At 43.7% G+C, this 20,437-nt stretch overlaps 2 protein-coding genes and 1 pseudogene across 8 annotated transcripts; 2 read left to right on the top strand and 1 right to left on the bottom strand.

The window, feature by feature from the left end:
• Positions 1-1,214: 1,214 nt before the first annotated feature.
• Positions 1,215-6,356, top strand: LOC106563195 (germ cell-less protein-like 1). 7 transcript variants are annotated; one of them, XM_045690011.1, is made up of 15 exons: positions 1,215-1,335; positions 2,170-2,453; positions 2,548-2,671; positions 2,834-2,930; positions 3,057-3,154; positions 3,317-3,429; positions 3,538-3,603; positions 3,727-3,811; positions 3,933-4,023; positions 4,151-4,291; positions 4,389-4,458; positions 4,573-4,648; positions 4,752-4,897; positions 5,111-5,252; positions 5,843-6,356. In XM_045690011.1, the coding sequence occupies exons 2-15, from the start codon at positions 2,266-2,268 to the stop codon at positions 5,981-5,983; spliced, it is 1,578 nt and encodes a 525-aa protein (XP_045545967.1). In that variant the 5' UTR covers positions 1,215-1,335; positions 2,170-2,265; the 3' UTR covers positions 5,984-6,356. The 7 variants fall into 7 exon arrangements, with proteins under 7 accessions (XP_045545967.1, XP_013983996.1, XP_013983994.1 ...); XM_014128521.2 differs by having other exon boundaries at positions 1,219-1,335; positions 2,170-2,359; XM_014128519.2 differs by lacking the exon at positions 1,215-1,335 and adding an exon at positions 1,353-1,741.
• Positions 6,357-13,192: 6,836 nt separating this feature from the next.
• Positions 13,193-14,591, bottom strand: LOC106563197 (protein FAM136A). Its single transcript, XM_014128530.2, has 3 exons — positions 14,264-14,591; positions 13,922-14,062; positions 13,193-13,826 (listed from the first exon to the last, which is right to left on the bottom strand). The coding sequence occupies exons 1-3, from the start codon at positions 14,348-14,350 to the stop codon at positions 13,638-13,640; spliced, it is 417 nt and encodes a 138-aa protein (XP_013984005.1). The 5' UTR covers positions 14,351-14,591; the 3' UTR covers positions 13,193-13,637.
• Positions 14,592-14,771: 180 nt separating this feature from the next.
• LOC106563196 (prenylcysteine oxidase-like) lies at positions 14,772-19,763 on the top strand (annotated as a pseudogene).
• Positions 19,764-20,437: the final 674 nt, after the last annotated feature.

The raw sequence follows: 20,437 nt of genomic DNA, 5'->3' as shown, positions 1-20,437 counted from the left end.
ATATATATATAGTTATATATATATATATATATATAGATTTACAGTACCAGTCAAAAGTTTGCTAAACCTACTCATTCAAGTGTTTTTCTTATTTTTTGGTGACTATTTTCTACATTGTAGAATAATAGTTTTGATGTCTTCACTATTAAATAACACACTATTAAATCATGTAGTAATCAAAAAAGTGTTTTATATTTGAGATTCTTCAAAGTAGCCACCATTTGCCTTGATGACAGCTTTGCACACGCCTGGCAATGCTGAAGTGCAACATATTTCGATTTGTATTTTATTTTATTTAACCTTTATTTAACTAGGCAAGTCAGTTAAGTAGAAGTCTTTAAAAATGTCCAGCGATGCGGTGGATTGAGATACAACCAATGCAAAAAAACAGATCTCTATTTTAAATTGATATTTTATGTTATTTCAATTTCCGCGGGGGCGCGGACATCGACCTTAGGTTGGTTTACGGTTAAGGTTTAGGGTAGGGACGTCCCAAGGATCTTTAGTTAGGAAAAACATATTTAGCTCCTGAAATAAGGAGGAAGTATTTTAACCTGAGCCGTGGTGCACCGGTTTCCACTATATAGCACAGCCACAATGTCAAAATGGGCTATATCATAAAAATGTATGAAAACAAAATGTGCTTTTGGTCTTAGTTTAAGATACATTAGCAGTGTGGTTAGGTTTAAAATAAGATTTTAACAACATCAATTGTAGAACTAGGCGGGGTTAATAAGACTTTGTGGCTGTGTTAAGTAGTGAAGACTCCGTGCCCCGGTTTTTGTCCGCAACGATGGACAGTGAACGGGCAAAAACGGTGATGGAGGAGCGCCCTTCTCAAATCGAACAGTAATCTGCACCGCTCGGTCATATTGTCAACAAAGCAGCATAGTGCATCGTTCAGAAACGTCTCTTTAACATAAAATATGTTTGAATTTTTCAAACTAGTTTTCATTGGAAAGGCAGATATAGCGTTTTTATCAAAAAAAACTATCACTTTTGCATGTGAAAACACATCATCCTATTCATTACTCCACGTGCTTAATCTAGCCTAGCCCAAAACTATGTCACTCGTTTTTTTTGTGTGCCGATTTCGCCGTGGGGTTTGAACGGGCACCTGGATTATGCCTGAGAGATAAAAAAAAAAAATTGCCCGGTTCCAAAACAAATGCAATCACTTTTCACCCAGTGCCAACTACCCACTGGGGTAACCGGGCCAGATAATCGTATCCCCTCGTTGGATTGTTTCTGGGAGTGGTCACCTACACATTTTCAAAGATCTATACAGCTGGTTTAACAATCCTCCAATGCAAACATTCCTACTGTAGTTATCAGGTAGCCTGCCCACGTTGGCATATCGCCACTATTACAGTAGATGGCAATAATGCGCAGAAGCACATTCTAGTTAGCACGCTAGAAGACATGGACCTAGCTAGCCTGTGGACTCTAATCTGCATTGTTGCATGAAAAATTGAAAGACAACTTGGAATGTGTTCTTGAGATATCCTTTGAAACATTCATCATGATGCTCTAGCTATTGGTAGATCGTATTTGGCCCGATTAGCGTTATCGCCGTAATATCTTCTTGTCTTTGTTCAATACTTTTAAACGCAACATAGCTGATAGGCTTGTTTACTTCTAGTAACTTGTCACAATTGATCTGGCTAGCAAACTAGACCACCTAATTGACAACACAATTTGCTAGCCGACGAGTTAGCCTTGTGCGTTGTAGATACATCAGGTACGTTTCTGTAGTATAAAACATTAGCAAGCTTTTGCATTCATTATCTACCCGGGCACAAGCTATGGGTTGCTACTAGTTGTTGTGTGGGTAGCTGGCTAGTTTAGGTAGCTTTCTAGCTATCTACCACAGCAACTGTTGCAACCACAACAATGTAATGATAGGTTAGCTGAACACAGTGCCTGAGGTTGTTAGGTTATTGTTGTCAGACCTGAGGACAGGACGTGTGTTCAGAATTCATGCTTTTGACATGTATGAACAACTGTTAGGCAAGAGTGTTCCAGGTCTGAACCTAAATAATAACTTTCAGAAATGGTTACTCAACAACAAAAGTGACCTGCTATTGTATACCCCTGCATAATGAAGTTCATATAAATTACAATAGATCCATCCATTTCATGTTGCAGAGGATTTTGTTTTGTGTGTAGTGTGCAGGGGAGAGATGGGCACCCAGGGCAGCCGGTTACAGGCCTCGTCCCAGGATCCTGAGGAAGCAGTTGAGACTACATGTGCCAGTGGCAAGCATGGATGTGAATGCAGAAAGAGGAAACGGACTGCACACTGTGACTGCGACAGTGAGCCTGATGAGGAAGATGCCTTATTGGACACACCACGGAGGTGAGAAGAGTCACACACATCACACTGGAAATACACACAATTTCATAAACCAACAGACACAGCAGGCCGGAGTAAGAGACAAACGCACTTACAGGTGAGGTATTCACACATCTTTCATGTCTTTCATATGGCCAGCCTGTTTCTAACCTTGGCCTGCATTGTTCTGGTTTGTTTTGGAACTGTAACAGGAAGAAGCTGAAAAGCACATCTAAGTACATCTATCAGACCTTGTTCCTGAACGGGGAGAACAGTGACATCCGCATCTGTGCCCTGGGGCAGGAGTGGAACCTGCACAAAGTGTACCTGTGCCAGGTTAGTGCTTTGTTCTGTGTACACTACACACTTTATTAGGCCGTCATTGTAAATAAGAATTTGTTCTTAACTGACTTGCCTAGTTAAATAAAGGTTAAATAAAAATGATCTGCAATGCCTGTGACCCCCCCATCCCCCGCCTTCATGTTCTTATTTATGTAGTCAGGGTATTTCTCCAGCATGTTCAGTGGCTCCTGGAAGGAGTCCAACATGATGGTCATACCGTTAGAGATCCCAGACCAGAACATCGACACAGAGGGTGAGGACTTCAGTCACTGCCAGGAATAAAACACTACACATTTCTTTGTTTATGTCACTGAACTCCTTTTTTACAGTTACTATACACATTTATCTTGATTTTCTCCGTGTGTTTGTGTGTGTGTAGCTCTGCAGGTAGTGTTTGGATCTCTGTACCGGGATGATGTTCTGATCAAGCCCAGCAGTGTCGTCAGTATCCTAGCAGCAGCTTGTATGCTCCAACTGGTCAGTAGATTATCATCATATCACACTACAGGATCTTTACATGGAATGTTGAGATGATAGTGATATGTGTGAGTTGGAAGTTGAACTTGCTGGAATGTAATTTACTGAACGAGAATAGATGATCAAAGGCGATAATATGCCATGCCCGGTGTGTCTTTGCAGGATGGTCTGATCCAGCAGTGTGGTGAGACCATGAAGGAGAACGTTGGTGCCAAGACTGTGTGTGTCTACTACTCCTCTGCCAGCATCTACGGCCTTGACTCTGTCATGAAGAAGTAAGCCCCATCATTACATTCCTATTGAATAATATTAGTTAATCGAATAATACACATTTGATCTTGTTCTTATCACTCCACATGCATATGGTTGTGTGTCTCCTGCAGGTGTCTGGAATGGCTCCTCAATAACCTCATGACCCATCAGAATGTTGACCTCATGAAGGAGCTGGGGTGTGTATCTTCAATGTTTTCCTATTTTTCCATAGGACTTATACATACTCATAATAGTCTTAAGTGTTGTGTGGTCAGTGTTGGTGTCAGTAAGCAGTGTGTGTTTCTGTGCTGTATTTGCAGAGTGGATGTGATCGAACTGCTGATCCAGTCGTCTGACCTATTCGTCATGCAGGTGGAGATGGACGTCTACACCGCTCTGAAAAAGGTACTACTGTAGCCTTTGAGACTGTTTCCAAAGGCTGTTTTTGTAGATTGTTGATTTATCTCCCCCTCCTCCATCCCTTCTCTCTCATTCATACCCTCTCTTTGTAACTCTCTCTCCTCAGTGGATGTTCCTGCAGCTCAATCCATCCTGGGACGGTCCCATCAAGCAGCTGCTGGCTGATGCCGACGCCTGGCTTTGCAAACGCAGAACTGGTATGTTCTGTTCCACAGGGCATGTCCACAGCTAGCTACACACCTATCTGAACACAAGGCTGTAGAATATACACAGAAACTGACTGACCAGTCTTTTCTAATGGCTCTTATGTGCATGCTGTTGCAGAGATGGGAGAGGAGGAGCCCTTCTTAAAAGCAGAGGACGGCGCCCCTTTTACTCCTGTCTTCAGACATGTGCGCCTTCAATACATCATCAATGACTTGGCTTCCGCACGCATCCTGGAGAGAGACAACATTCTCCCACCCGGTAAGGGTGGTGATTTGGATAGTGATTTATGTTTCACATTCACTTGTGACAGTTTTAGTAGTCATTTTTATTTCCTCTGTAAAACTCCTCATACCAGATTGGCTGACCTCCGTGTACAAGAGCCAGTGGTTTGCCATGCTACGGACGGAGCACGACAATGACAATGGGTGAGAACTGGAGCTCCAAACCAGCAACATCACTCCATGACAACATTCATTCTGTGATTTTCAGTGACTGAAAATATCTTTCCGCTTGTATAGTAAGGCTTGTTGTGTCTGTAGCCCACAGGATGCCAACAAGGAGGAGTTTCAGTCAGGTAGCATGCGATGTGGTAGGAAACTGACCAAAGATGGTGATGTGAGTCACACTATTAGTCTCTGTGGAATAAGGACATCAATCACACCATAAGAACTTCAAACAAAACATCACAAAAGAGAATGTTTTAACTTTATATTCTCAGTACTGTTGGCGTTGGACAGGCTTCAACTTTGGCTTTGACCTGCTGGTGACCTACACCAACCGCTTCATAGTGTTCAAGAGGAATACACTGAGCCAGCCATGTGGGGGAGCTGTGAGTCTGCAGCCTCGGAGGCATCTAGCATACAGGTTAGTGTTCCAATCTGCAAACACGACCTAGGTTGTGGTCAGCACAACACACATAGCTACAGATTTCAAATGTTGGCATTGCATTGTGTGTTGTGTGTGGAGTAGTAATGATATAATTATGTTCTGTATAACTGCCATTTGATTTACCTGTGTTCTACCAGGCCTGACTAGCCCCTCACATCGCACTCAATGTTTCTCCCTCTCTCTGTTCAGGTTACGCCTGGCCTCCTTTGATAACAGTGGTAAGCTGGTGTGTAGTCGATCCACTGGTTACCAGCTACTCACCCTGGAGAAAGACCAGGTCAGTCCAGGCCCCCAGTATCCAGTCTGGAGCATGAAGTCACAAGCTCTGCCGGTTGGCTACTGCACAAGCTCTGCTGGTTGGCACCGCTGCATAGCAACTCAGCGGTGCCAAAAGCCCTGGTCTGCTCTAGAAAGCTTTTGGAAATTACGATCATCAGAACTGTCGTTTTGGGCTCTAAAATTGGTTTATTATGATCAAGTTCGATTCTCCCTGTGAATTATTTTAAAGTTTGCTGCAAATAGAGATATTTAATTAAATAGTGATCCATTGCATGACAAATGTAGTAGGCTCCGTAGACATTAAGGTTGACTCTCAGGCATGATGAAAACTACATGGCCATGCCATTCAACCTCATTCAGCAATATGGCGCATTTTGAATACTTCCGGCTTCATTACGCCATCAGGAGTTTTCCGTAGGAAACCGTGGAATGACGTCAGCGCTATCACTATCTACTGGTTTTAATGTCTATTGGTCAGTCAGACCACACATAACCCACATGTTCTGAAACTTTCCTCCCCTCTTGAAATGAACACATCACTATATAGTATTGCCTGAATCGGACCATATAACTATTGCTGTATCTTACGTTCTGTGCTCCCCCTATTTCTTATTCTCTCTTTTTTTATTTTCTTCCTACCAGGAGTATGTGGTGATGAACCTGGACAGTCGGCTCCTGTCCTTCCCCCTCTACGTGTGCTGTAACTTCCAGTACACATCTCCTCATATGGACCGCCGTCCTGATGCCCCTGAACCAGAGAGCAGCGCCCGCAGTGTACCCTGATGCCAGCTCCACACCCTCAGCCCAGTTCCCTTACCACTCCCCTTTATAACATAGGCTAATCCTATCCTTGCCCCACACCCGCATCCTCCATGGCCCCTCTCTGACATCCTGGCCTCAAGCTGTGGCCCACAGCTTCTACCCCCCAAACACAACCCTGGCATCTGCATGCTCTATAGCCCAGTCTAGTGTGTTTTGGATACATTGTTAGTTTTAAAAATATATATTTTTCATTCTTCAGCTTTCTTTTTTATAACATTCATGATTTTTAGGCTTTTTTTGTATTATTTATTTTACTTTTTTTTTAAGAAAAAGTGTGAGAAAAAAACCCAACCTGACAATAAATTGTCCACACCAGTGGGCTGTGGTGCTATCAGCGGTGTGTGACCTTGTCATGTCTCTCAAAGGAAATGATCTGTTACTATTTCTGTACATCCATTACTATCCTAGAATTACAGTATTGCTAATTAATTAAGAGTAAGTCGGCCACTATAGTAGTGTCCAAATTAGGTTTGAATTTCAAATACCCACGGCTGAAAATGGTGCTGCTTTTGCTAGTGGAAATACAGTTTAAAGTTTGGTAGGGATAGCCCTCCTACGTATTTCCCACTTAACAAACTTGCAAAGGGGGAAAGATGACCAATCTTTCAATTGTATTTACAGGCACTAGCATTTTGTCCCATCCTAAATTGGTTTAGACATGAGTCTGCTGCCCCCTGGCTGAGTATAAAGATAAAAATTGTGTCTCCTATTGTCCTGGAAGAGGTGGTCTTTACTGATACAGCCCTTAGACAATGTAAACTACGCTTTGGTCCTATTATTGCTCACACAACTTCTATTTGGTGCAAAATCTGAGGAAAACATTTTGGAATCAAAATGACATGCCCATACTCTCATATTTCACAATAATGCCTTGCGATCTGGAGGGCAGCCATTTGCATCCCCCATTGGTCCAAATGTGGAATCCATACCCTTGTTGATATTATGGACAGTAATGGTTTGAGAACATTCCACGATTTGAAAGATAACATTGCCAGGCAACTTATTTTCCTATATTTACAATTTAGGTCAGCTATGTTGGCCTATAGGGGCCCTTGGGGAAACCCAGCTACCAAACCATCCAATGATGGGATTTACAAATGATCTGGGCTCCTGAAAGGACTGATCTCTATAATATAAACTCAGCAAACTTAACATGTGTAAATATTTGTATGAACATAAGATTCAACTGAGACATAAACTTAACAAGTTCCACAGAAATTGAATAATGTGTCCCTGAACAAAGGGGGGGGGGTCAAAATCAAAAGTAACAGTCAGTATCTGGTGTGGCCACCAGCTGCATTAAGTACTGCAGTACATCTCCTCCTCATGGACTGCACCAGATTTGCCAGTTCTTTCTGTGAGATGTTACCCCGCTCTTCCACAAAGGCACCTGCAAGTTCCCGGACATTTCTGGTGGGAATGGCCCTAGCCCTCTCCCTCCGATCCAACAGGTCCCAGACGTGCTCAATAGGATTGAGATCCGGGCTCTTCGCTGGCCATGGCAGAACACTGACATTCCTGTCTTGCAGGAAATCACGCACAGAACGAGCAGTATGTCTGGTGGCATTGTCATGCTGGAGGGTCATGTCAGGATGAGCCTACAGGAAGGGTACCACATGAGGGAGGAAGATGTCTTTCCTGTAACGCACAGCGTTGAGATTGCCTGCAATGACAACAAGCTCAGTCCGATGATGCTGTGACACACCGCCCCAGACCATGACGGACCCTCCACCTCCAAATTGATCCTGCTCCAGAGTACAGGCCTCGGTGTAACGCTCATTCCTTCAACGATTAACGCGAATCCGACCATCACCCCTGGTGAGACAAAACCGCGACTCGTCAGTGAAGAGCACTTTTTACCAGTCCTGTCTGGTCCAGCGACTGTGGGTTTGTGCCCATAGGTGACGTTGTTGCCGGTGATGTCTGGTGAGGACCTGCATTACAACAGGCCTACAAGCCCTCAGTCCAGCCTTTCTCAGCCTATTGCGGACAGTCAGCACTGATGGAGGGATTGTGCGTTCCTGGTGTAACTCAGGCAGTTGTTGTTGCCATCCTGTACCTGTCCCGCAGGTGTGATGTTCGGATGTACCGATCCTGTGCAGGTGTTGTTACACGTGGTCTGCCACTGCGAGGACGATCAGCTGTCCATCCTGTCTCCCTGTAGTGCTGTATCACTACGGACATTGCAATTTATTTCCCTGGCCACCACATCTGCAGTCCTCTTGCCTTCTTGCAGCATGCCTAAGGCATGTTCACGCAGATGAGCAGGGACCCTGGGCATCTTCTTTTTGGTGTTTTTCAGAGTCAGTAGAAAGGCCTCTTTAGTGTCCTAAGTTTTCATAACTGTGACCTTAATTGCCTACCGTCTGTAAGCTGTTAGTGTCACAGGTGCATGTTCATTAATTGTTTATTGGTCATTGAACAAGCATAGGAAACAGTGTTTAAACACTTTACAATGAAGATCTGTGAAGTTATTTGGATTTTTATAAATTATCTTTGAAAGACAGGGTCCTGAAGAAGGAACGTTTCTTTTTTTGCTGAGTTTATAACTTTAGGAAGCTCATATTCTGAGCGTGCCATTAAAAAAGAATGGTTCACAGATATAAGTGAATCTGAACAACCCTTTAACTGGAACAGAATATGGAAAAATATGACCTTGGCATCCCGTAATCCAAACCATAAATGTATACATTTTAAGGTTGTTCGCAGACTATATTTTACACCAAAGAAATGTTTAATGACAAAATTGGTCCAAACTCCCAACAGTTCACTGTGTCCCCTAAATCAGGTAGGCAAAGTCCTTCATATGATGTTGGAGTGCCCTGCAGTTAAAAGCTTCTGGGACAAAGTTACAAAATGTATTTCTAAGTGCATGAATGTAAATATTCAATGCTTTGCATCTACTATATTACTTAGCAATGAATGCCCCTTGAATCTCTCAATCAGAGATGATTACTGGTAGCAGGCAGCAATGCCGCAAAAAAAATGTTGGCTCTTAGATGGCTGTCACCTCACTCTCTCCCAATTCTCCAGTGGATACAGTTACTATTAGAAGTTATAACATGCCCTTTCCATGACATAGACTGACGAGGTGAGTCTAGGTTAAAGCTATGATCCCTTATTGATGCCACTTGTTAAATACACTTCAATCAGTGTAGATGAAGGGTGGGAGACAGGTAAAGAAGGATTTTCAAGCCTTGAGACAATTGAGATATGGATTGTGTATGTGTGCCATTCAGAGGGTGAATGGGAAAGACAACATATTTAAGTGCCTTTAAATGAGGCATAGTAGTAGGTGCCAGGTGCATTAGTTTGTGTCAAGAACTGAAACCTACTGTTGAGAGTGAAAAACCCACTCTCAACAGTTTCCCGTATGTATCAAGAATGGTCCACCACCTTTGGGTGGTGCATTGGAGTCATGGGCCAGAATGCCTGTGGAACTGAACATTCAATTCTCTGGCAACAGCTCTGGTGGACATTCCTGCAGTCAGCATGCCAATTGCATGCTCCCTCAAAACTGGAGACATCTGTTGCATAGTGTTGTGTGACAAAACCACACATTTTAAAGTGTCCTTTTATTACCCCCAGCACAATGTACACCCGTGTAATGATCATGCCATTTAATCAGCTTCTGTTAGGTGGATGGATTATCTTGGCAAAGTAGAAATGCTCACTAACAGGGATGTAAGCAAATTTGTGCACAACATTTGAGAGAAATAAGCTTTCAGTGCATATGGAACATTTCTGGGATTGTGTATTTCAGCTCATGAAACATGGGACCAGCACTTTACATGTTGTGTTTGTATGTTTGTTCAGTGTACAGTACCAGTCAAAGGTTTGGAGACACCTACTCATTCAAGGGTTTTTCTTTATTTTTACAATTTTATACAATGTAGAATAACAGTGAAGACATCAAAACTATGAAATAACACATATGGAATAATGTAGTAACCAAAAAAGTTTTAAATCAAAATATATTTTATATTTGAGATTCTTCAAAGTAGCCACCCTTTGCCTTGATGACAGCTTTGCACACTCTTGGCATTCTCTCAACCATGAGGAAGGCTTTTCCAACAGTCTTGAAGGAGTTCCCACATATGCTGAGCACTTGTTGGCTGCTTTTCCTTCACTCTGCGGTCCAACTCATCCCAAACCATCTCAATTGGGTTGAGGTCGGGTGATTGTGGAGGCCAGGTCATCTGATGCAGCACTCCATCACTCTCCTTCTTGGTCAAATAGCCCTAACACCTCCTGGAGGTGCGTTGTGTCATTGTCCTGTTGAAAAACAATTATAATCCCACTAAGTGCAAACCAGATGGGATGGCGTTTCACTGCAGAATGCTGTGATAGCCATGTTGGTTAAGTGTGCTTTGAATTCTAAATAAATCACGACACCATCACACTTCCTCCTCCATGCTTCACAGTGGGAACCACACATGCAGAGATCATCCGTTCACCTACTCTACGTCTCACAAAGACACGGCGGTTGGAACCAAAAATCTCAAATTTGGACTCATCAGACCAAAGGACAGATTTCAACCGGTCTAATGTCCATTGCTCGTGTTTCTTGGCCCAAGCAAGTCTCTTCTTCTCATTGGTGTCATTTAGTAGTGGTTTCTTTGCAGCAATTCAAACAGTTGATGTTGAGATATGTCTTTTGACTGGTACTGTATATATATACACTGCTCAAAAAAATAAAGGGAACACTTAAACAACACAATGTAAGTCCAAGTCAATCACACTTCTGTGAAATCAAACTGTCCACTTAGGAAGCAACACTGATTGACAATACATTTCACATGCTGTTGTGCAAATGGAATAGACAACAGGTGGAAATTATAGGCAATTAGCAAGACACCCCAATAAAGGAGTGGTTCTGCAGGTGGGGAACACAGACCAGTTCTCAGTTCCTATGCTTCCTGGCTGATGTTTTGGTCACTTTTGAATGCTGGCGGTGCTTTCACTCTAGTGGTAGCATGAGACGGAGTCTACAACCCACACAAGTAGCTCAGGTAGTGCAGCTCATCCAGGATGGCACATTAATGCGAGCTGTGGCAAGAAGGTTTGCTGTGTTTGTCAGCGTAGTGTCCAGAGCATGAGGCGCTACCAGGAGACAGGCCAGTACATCAGGAGACGTGGAGGAGGCCGTAGGAGGGCAACAACCTAGCAGCAGGACCGCTACCTCCGCCTTTGTGCAAGGAGGAGCAGGAGAAGCACTGCCAGAGCCCTGCAAAATGACCTCCAGCAGGCCACAAATGTGCATGTGTCTGCTCAAACGGTCAGAAACAGACTCCATGAGGGTGGTATGAGGGCCCGACGTCCACAGGTGGGGGTTGTGCTTACAGCCCAACACCGTGCTGGACGTTTGGCATTTGCCAGAGAACATCAAGATTGGCAAATTCGCCACTGGCGCCCTGTGATCTTCACAGATGAAAGCAGGTTCACACTGAGCACGTGACAGAGTCTGGAGACGCTGTGGAGAACGTTCTGCTGCCTGCAACATCCTCCAGCATGACCGGTTTGGCGGTGGGTCAGTCATGGTGTGGGGTGGCATTTCTTTGGGGGGCCGCACAGGGCCCTCCATGTGCTCGCCAGAGGTAGCCTGACTGCCATTAGGTACCGAGATGAGATCCTCAGACCCCTTGTGAGACCATATGCTGGTGCGGTTGGCCCTGGGTTCCTCCTAATGCAAGACAATGCTAGACCTCATGTGGCTGGAGTGTGTCAGCAGTTCCTGCAAGAAGAAGGCATTGATGCTATGGACTGGCCCGCCCGTTCCCCAGACCTGAATCCAATTGAGCACATCTGGGACATCATGTCTCGCTCCATCCACCAACGCCACGTTGCACCACAGACTGTCCAGGAGTTGGCGGATGCTTTAGTCCAGTTCTAGGAGGAGATCCCTCAGGAGACCATCCGCCACCTCATCAGGAGCATGCCCAGGAGTTGTAGGGAGGTCATACAGGCACGTGGAGGCCACACACACTACTGACATTACATCAAAGTTGGATCAGCCTGTAGTGTGGTTTTCCACTTTAATTTTGAGTGTGACTCCAAATCCAGACCTCCATTGGATTTCCATTGATTATTTTTGTGTGATTTTGTTGTCAGCACATTCAACTATGTAAAGAAAAAAGTATTTAATAAGATTATTTCTTTCATTCAGATCTAGGATGTGTTGTTTAAGTGTTCCCTTTATTTTTTTGAGCAGTATATATATTTACATTGTTTGCTTTCAGGCCCACAGGAAGGGGATGGTTGGGGAGGGTTTTCTCTGGTCGCTGGGAGGGTGAATGTAAAAGCATGATAAGCAACCTTGGATGTTTAAGGGGGTAGAAGGGGTGTTAATTTCAAACCGTAGGTTTAATCTCAATTTTGGATATAATTGTAATATACATGCCATAATACATTGTAAAGTGTGTTTGACAAATATATTTATTTTGGCATAGCAGTATTGTAATGATCTACAGTGATGGCTTACCTTTACACTTGTCTTTTTTTAACCTTTATTTAACCAGGCAAGTCAGTTAAGAACTAATTCTTATTTACAATGACGGCCTACCAGGGAACAGTGGGTTAACTGCCTTGTTCAGTGGCAGAACAACAGATTTTTACCTTGTCAGCTCTGGGATTCGATCGTCCAACCTTTCACTTACTGGCCCAATGCTCGAACCACTGGGCTACCTGTCTTTGCAGAGATTCATGATATGCTGTAATAGCCTCACTGATATACTGTCAATTCATTTTTTTACCATTGGTGTCTGTGCATCCATTTGTACATTACACAGAGATTATTCCACCATGTTACTAAAACCTGCATTTTAAAAAGCTGGATGTTTATAAGGTGTGTGTGGTGCATTACTATCAAGCTCAATTCTAGTAAAAAAGTTCTGATGAATTGACAAGACACAGCTAGGTAAAGGAAAATTCAGGCTAAAAGGCAATACAAATGCAATTCCATAATTTACCATCTTCTTTCATTTTTATATAAAAACTAATGAGGAAAAGAATCACAGAACATGCATGGTTCCCACAAAACAAACAGCACAGAGATCATGCTAGAAGAGAGAGGAACAGGTCGCAAATATTTAGAGCACTGATGCAGAATAAAGACTCCAATCATACAACAACTAGGCTATCAGGACATGTAATAAATACTCTTACACACAGTTCACAGACACCAGTATTTTTTATGTTAAGACAGTTCTGTAATGGCACAGGTCTGCTGAGTAAGTTCAGCTGGCCTGTCTGGTCTGTAGGTTCAACCAATAAACAGTAAGTGCTACAAAGAAACAGAGTCAGTTTGCAGGGGAGGTGTAGTTTCTTCTGACTGAGCTGAGGTATATCCCCCACCCTCCCTGACAGCATAGACTCAATTAACCAGGATCCAAATCTCATTCCTGCAAGCTGTCCCTTTCCCTCACTGAGTTATTGGATCTGCCACTTATAACTCCCCCCTTTTCACTGTGATAATAACGAGCCATCTTTGAGTCTGCTGTTTATACTTCCTCTGTGTTATTTGAGTCAGATGACAGTAAACTTTATGAACCCCTTTGTCACTGTAGTATAGAGTCCAAGCTGTCTCATGCATCTGAAGTAAGCTATTCCCTCCTCCTCACTGTGGAATAGAGTCCAGGTTCTCTTTGAGTCTGTGCGTCATGCTGGGGATCAGGTTGATGTGGTCGTCCACACAGCTGCCCACGCAGTTCTCCATCATGGCCCGCACGGCTGGCTCCTTGGCCCCAGAGTCAAACAGGTCCCTGGCCTTGTCATTGCAATGCATGGTGCACCTGGTCAGCCGGTCCTGGGCATGGGGGAGACAGAATGTTAATCACAATCAATCACTACAAATTCTCTGTATCTATTTTCTCATCATAATCAACACCACATGAAACTCACCTGAAATTTCTCTAGTTCATTGGTCACTAGTCCTTGGGCCTGCGCCAGAGGAGCGTGGCAGCGTTCAATACAATTGTGCACCTGTGACATGGAGTCTGTGGAGCGCTCGCAGCACTCTGCACTGCACTTGAACATGAGTCCCTGGATACATTCACAAGAAAGATTTGAACTGTGCACCTGATATAAGCCTAAGTGTTGACAATAAAAGGTGGCAAATGATCTATGCCTGGAGAAAGAGGGTGATTTGTAAAACTGAAGTTTGTAGATAATGCACTGCACAATATACTGGATTACATTGTATGTATTGGACATAGTTGAAATTTCATTTGCATAATGACTTACTTGCATCTTGCGGATGTGGTCCCGTTCTAAACTTTGAACCATATCCTCTATGGTTTTCTGTACACGAGCTTGATGCGCCTCTGCCATTTCAAACGTTGCTCTCAGTAGCGTGGGTATTCAAAACTGAATTCTAACTGTTAGAAGATACGGGTTGGCTACGTTGCAAAGCTAAATAACAGCCACAACAATGACATACAGTACGCTATTGCAAGATTCGCAAGCCTTGTTACATTACTGTTTCAAACTGTAGGTCACCTCCGTGAAACCATGCCTCTTCGTTCTGGTGGCAATACATCACATCCGCTCTAGCTTCCGGCATTATCTTGGTAATTTCCGGTTCCAAATAAGGTCGCGATGTGACCGAAGCAGAGTTAGTTATAGATGTCTTTGACCGAAGTCCCCACTTAGTTTGAAGTCCTAACTTTAAACTTTTACAACACTGTGCTTATTGTATATATTTTTCTCAACGACTTTGACTAAATTACTAGTTAGATGAGTAAATAGCATGATGCGTTTTAAAGATCCGCTGTAAACTCGTAGTAAAACTTAATCGTGAATTCCTTGAGAAGTATTTTCCTCTACTGACTTTTGAAATGGTGAGCAGTGCACACTTAATCAGTCCTTTCTAAGTGTTTGATTTTAGCCAACTAAGTGGGGTGATATCATAGATGTTTTTAAAATATCACACATCTTCATTTTTTGCCAATAACCATGAACGACTGCTCCTGAAAATATCAACTGTGGGCTGCCCTTTGACCCCAGACAGAGAGATTGAAATACTTGATAGGCCTACTACCCATGTCACCACCAGTAGCAGTCTATGCTATCTGTCCTAAATTGATTTAGCAATTCACACAATCGTATTAAAGTGACATGTTTCTGACAGTTGTGAATGTAGCCTATGTTATTTTTGTCATTGAATGATGATTTCTTTACTCTCTACTCAGATGCCATTGCTTGGAAATAATTGAAAGCACATGATGATTTCGAAAACCCTGTAATCAGGGCACTCCTGTTCTTGGGACTCTAGCGTCAGCTTCAGAACTCAGAAATCCACCCAAGACGATAGGTAAACCAATCCTAGTCCAGACTCCACATTCCATTTTCTTTTTCAATGGGATCCAGTGAGGGGGGTTCAAAAACAACCATGAATTTAGTTCCATTCATCCAAAGAGTATTTCTATTTCAGAGGACACATATTTATGACACATTTTTTTTACTTATGAATTGTTCATTTCACTCCCCTTGGACTTTGAATGACATTGTAGAGCTGAGGTTGGAGTGGGCATCGGTGGCACTGCAACAGCTTACTTTGTGAGACAGGAGTTTGGGGCAGTGGTGAAGTTTGATGTGTTTGAGCCAGGCACTGTGGGGAGGGGGGGACTGGCCACCCAGAACATCGGGGCTATGAGTACGAGACGGGGGCGTAGTTCTCCACCCCCTAAACATGCACATGAAGCACTTCCTTGAAAAACTAGGTGAGACATGTTAGCCTATCAGAAATACACTTGTTTGTTCCTGAAAGAGTGCTGTACACATGCACAGATGGACTAATATGACACCCATCTATATTTCTCCCCTGTTTATATCAGGTCTTTCCCAGAGATGGGATGTCCCATGGAAAGGAGCTTACCTTTGAAGAGAGTGACTAGTTTATTGTGAACTTCCTGCTTCAGCGGTACAGGTTCAACTTCCTGCGGATGCAGATGTGGGTGGAAAGTGTCCTGGACAAGTTCATGAGGTGAGACTTTAGTTTCTGCTACCTGTCTATTTACAGCACAACAGTCAATACCTTTATTATGAAATAAACATGTTATTAATGAGAGAATGCTAATTGTAGGTATGTGATGTTTTGATTCTTGTTTTTACAGAATCGACCAGCAGTTCAGCTACTCCTTCACCAGTGTGGAGAAGCTCCTGCATGCAACGGTGGTGACGGTTTCCTCACACCAGCCAATCAGATGCTGGAGGAGGCCATGTTGGGGGAGGACTTTTCTCAGAGCTTCCTCAATGACGTTGTGTCACCTGTCACCCGTGTGAATTATGGCCAAAGTGTCCGCATCAGGGTTTTTTTGGGTGCGTTTTTAACAAAAGACTTAAGTGCGATAAGTGTTGTTGAGTGCTCTTATGTGGCCATCCAATGAAAACTAGGGACAGGAAGTTCGGCCCTTTTTTACTGACTCGGGTTCTTTCAAATTGTTGAGTCAAAAGAACAACTCATTTAGTTAATTTGATTCAGTATTGCCCAGAACACGCAGGACCCTCCTGAAGCAATCATGATTTTACAAGCCTTGTTCAGCATAGCATGGGTTTATTGGAGCTGTCATTTTGGACTGAGACTTATAAAAGTGTGCTTCAAACAATGTAGGCCTACATTTGTGATTGCTAGGCATACACATACGATAGTTCTTGATACCTTTGAAATGAAGTCTATAGATGTGTCAGCAACCGGACTAGATTGTGAATGACTCTTGGCGGAATGCAATTGCTTGACTGCCGCGAGGGATTAGTACAACATCGTTCGCTGCAGCCGCCCAAACAATGATTTGTTCTCGAGTTCAAGCTTGTTGAGCAGAGAGGCAGGCTCTAAGTTTTGGTTCTACAAAGTTGTGTCCATCATAACATTCAATAATAAATTAATTGCAGTCATTCTTGCACCATGCGATCAATTATCAGTGTCTTTTTTTCTTCTCTATGCTGCCTGCTGCATGATACGTTTTCCTGTGCGCACTGACAGACAGTTGGTGGTCGGAGCACATCTCTGGAGCCGCTGAGTCGGGGAGCACTTATTCATCCTGCTGTATTCATTGCAGCCAGCAGGTCAAACAAACAACTAAAATGAACGATGAGTCAGTAAAAAGAGTAGTTCAGAAATAACAAATTGTTCACAAACTCACATCACTATTGAAAACATAAGGGAACTGAACTAATCCTTGCGAAATGTGTGGTGTGATGTCTCTGGCAGGGGCAGACCCATGCCTGTGGGCAGTGGACGGACGTAATAAGGTGTGCTCAGGACTCCTGTACCACAGCAAGGAAGCGCTCATCCCAGCATGAGTCACTGCTTTCTCTGTCAAGCTGCGACCATTTAAAGCAGGTACACACTGTATATGCATATATAAATGCCTCAAGTAACTAACAGCACAGTTCATTGTAAAATATATCTGCAAATTGTCTAAAATCTATTCTTTAGATGCTAAGGCTCTACTCGTTCTCCCTTTCTTCCTTTTACCACAGCCAGTCTTTAGGAGGTGAACTATGTTGGGGAATCTGGCTTCACCATTCCCTGCATGACATAGTGATCATGGCCACACCTCTCCACCAGGGAAAGTCTGCAGGCTTCTCCCCTCCTATCCCCTCCCAGTACCCTGGGCACCTCCACCAGACTGTCACCACCCTGGTCCCCGGCCTCCTCAACGTGTCCTACCTGGTCACCTCCACCAGACTGTCACCACCCTGGTCCCCGGCCTCCTCAACGTATCCTACCTGGTCACCTCCACCAGACTGTCACCACCCTGGTCCCCGGCCTCCTCAACGTGTCCTACCTGGTCACCTCCACCAGACTGTCACCACCCTGGTCCCCGGCCTCCTCAACGTGTCCTACCTGGTCACCTCCACCAGACTGTCACCACCCTGGTCCCGGCTCCTCAACGTGTCCTACCTGGTCACCTCCACCAGACTGTCACCCCCCTGGTCCCCGGCCTCCTCAACGTGTCCTACCTGGTCACCTCCACCAGACTGTCACCACCCTGGTCCCGGCTCCTCAACGTGTCCTACCTGGTCACCTCCACCAGACTGTCACCACCCTGGTCCCGGCTCCTCAACGTGTCCTACCTGGTCACCTCCACCAGACTGTCACCCCCTGGTCCCCGGCCTCCTCAACGTGTCCTACCTGGTCACCTCCACCAGACTGTCACCACCCTGGTCCCGGCTCCTCAACGTGTCCTACCTGGTCACCTCCACCAGACTGTCACCACCCTGGTCCCCGGCCTCCTCAACGTGTCCTACCTGGTCACCTCCACCAGACTGTCACCACCCTGGTCCCGGCTCCTCAACGTGTCCTACCTGGTCACCTCTGAGAAGCCCTTTACCTTCAGTGTGTCAGACATTCTCACCACAGACTCCATCATCAACAGCCTGAGCTCCATTGACCCCGTGCACATCCCACCAGGCTACTCATGCCCGCCAGTCAACGAGAGCAAGGTGTGGAAGGTGTTTTCTCCTCAGCCTCTGTCCCAGGAGCTGCTCCAGGACATGTTCCTATCATCGAAGACAAAGTGGCTAGCGTATCCCGCTCACAGTCCACCCCACGGCGGGACCTCTCCGTTCATCCTTCATGAACGCCTGTACTACCTGAACACTGTGGAGTGGTCAGCCAGCACCATGGAGATGAGCACCATCTCAGCCAGGAACTTGGCACTGTTGGCACACCACCGCGGGCAGGATGCGGCCAGGAGGACCTGCACACGTTTGAGGAGAGAGCTATGAAGAGAGAGGGAGGGAGGGAGGGATAGCAGAGGCGGAGAAGAGTGAATCATGAGAGATGGCAATAATATAATTCTGATATATTCCACAATAAAACACTCCTGTCAGGTGAACACTAGTCTGGGGTGTTCTGCCTCATTATGAATCTAACACGGAAGAAATCGATTGACCCACTGTATTTCATATATTTTTTAATTGAAAAAGTCAACTTAAATAATATCAACTGCAACATTAGCGCACAATTTTCAGCAGATGATATTCTTGTACTGTACTGAATAGAATGATCACTGTGACAACAGCATAGGGAACTATGCTATACTACAGGGTAAATGTAAAATGATTGAAAAGACAAGGCACTTGGGTTTTCAGATATATAGCTGCTTTAGATACTGCGAACTTTTAGAAATGAGTGTCAAATACATCTGAAAAATGTACCCTGTGATGAGTGAACCATCTAAACGAATTTCTGTATGTCTTCCTGCTGTGTCTCAAGCGCTCTACCTCTGGTATAGTGTTGAAAAGGTTGTAAAGCAAATTGGTTGGTGAAATTTGTGGTTTTGCAATTTAATTGGCAAACAGATAATTGGAAAAGTTTTGGTGTTATACAATGATGAAAACACCCATGAAGAACAAACCCCTGTACTTTTTCTAGTTTAAAATGTTTTCATGTTAGAATAGTTAGTTCAACCTTTCTAATGCACCTTTTTAGTTTTTAGGGTTTCTTTGTGATAACGTGTGATACTGTACAACCATAGTAGATATTTGATGGAAGAGGGAGAGTATTTTGAGACCAGCTGATTTCAATCCCAAAAGTTTGCACGGATCAAATGAAAGCGTTTGTAAACAATTTTGAAATTAGAATTTGTAATTGTGATATGTTTTATGCTCTATTTGACATGGTTTTCTATGGCTTCTCAGCTAAAATAAAATTACTTCAATTTTGTTTTGTTTATTTTGAATAATGACGGACTTGAAATCACTGTTTCCAATCATAATAAAGAGCCAACACACTGAAGAGATGAATGTCATCTTTAATTATTCAATACATGCCCTGCCAGGCCCGAAGATGCAAATCGCCTCATGTTCTTCAACAAACTGGACATTGAGAGCCCAAACCACATTTTTCTATTTGCAGATGAGGCCATTTGCTCTGTGACATTTGCAGTGCTAGGGAGTAGTTCCACTACATGTAATTCAACTAGTAATTTAACTACATTTTGCCATAGCTTGGTGGTAGTTTAACTAAATTCAAAGCTTTGTAATGTTTTTATTAGTTAACAAAGCAGTGTAGCTTGCTACTACAACTACCCACTAAATCTCTGGCTGTCACACAGGTCACACTAAACTGTTAACATCTGACTGCAGAGTTATGTGTTCATGTAGTCATGTTTCTTAACTTTGTATTATATTACATTTCAGATTAGACATGATCATTTGTTATGAGGTAGTTTTGATGTAGTGAGCTACTTTTTCAAAGTAACTTTAGTTAAACAAACTAGTATATTTTTTATTAAGGGTAGCTTTGCTGTAGCTCAACTTCTTCAGTGTGAAGTAATTGGTAGCTTGGTAAACTATATTTTCAAAGTAGCTTTCCCAATACTGGACATTGGTCACTAAAAGCTGGGTCATATTGATTGATAAGACAGATGTGTCACTGTGAAAAAAAGTAGCAATGATACTGTGAGAGAT

The sequence above is a fragment of the Salmo salar genome, chromosome ssa11 (assembly GCF_905237065.1).
Source record: "Salmo salar chromosome ssa11, Ssal_v3.1, whole genome shotgun sequence".
Taxonomy (NCBI): domain Eukaryota; kingdom Metazoa; phylum Chordata; class Actinopteri; order Salmoniformes; family Salmonidae; genus Salmo; species Salmo salar.
Note: the sequence above shows the minus strand (reverse complement) of the source record. Positions and strands in the feature narration are given on the sequence as shown.

Excerpts from the sequence above, each read along its gene's own strand:
- LOC106563197 (XM_014128530.2), bottom strand. The coding sequence starts at position 14,350 with ATGGCAGAGGCGCATCAAGCTCGTGTACAGAAAACCATAGAGGATATG. Across the intron at positions 14,063-14,263 it reads ACCACATCCGCAAGATGCAA|GGACTCATGTTCAAGTGCAG; the intron begins GTAAGTCATTAT and ends GAATGTATCCAG. Across the intron at positions 13,827-13,921 it reads ATGAACTAGAGAAATTTCAG|GACCGGCTGACCAGGTGCAC; the intron begins GTGAGTTTCATG and ends CCCCATGCCCAG.
- LOC106563195 (XM_045690011.1), top strand. The coding sequence starts at position 2,266 with ATGGATGTGAATGCAGAAAGAGGAAACGGACTGCACACTGTGACTGCG. Across the intron at positions 3,430-3,537 it reads CTTGACTCTGTCATGAAGAA|GTGTCTGGAATGGCTCCTCA; the intron begins GTAAGCCCCATC and ends TGTCTCCTGCAG. Across the intron at positions 3,812-3,932 it reads TCTACACCGCTCTGAAAAAG|TGGATGTTCCTGCAGCTCAA; the intron begins GTACTACTGTAG and ends CTCTCTCCTCAG.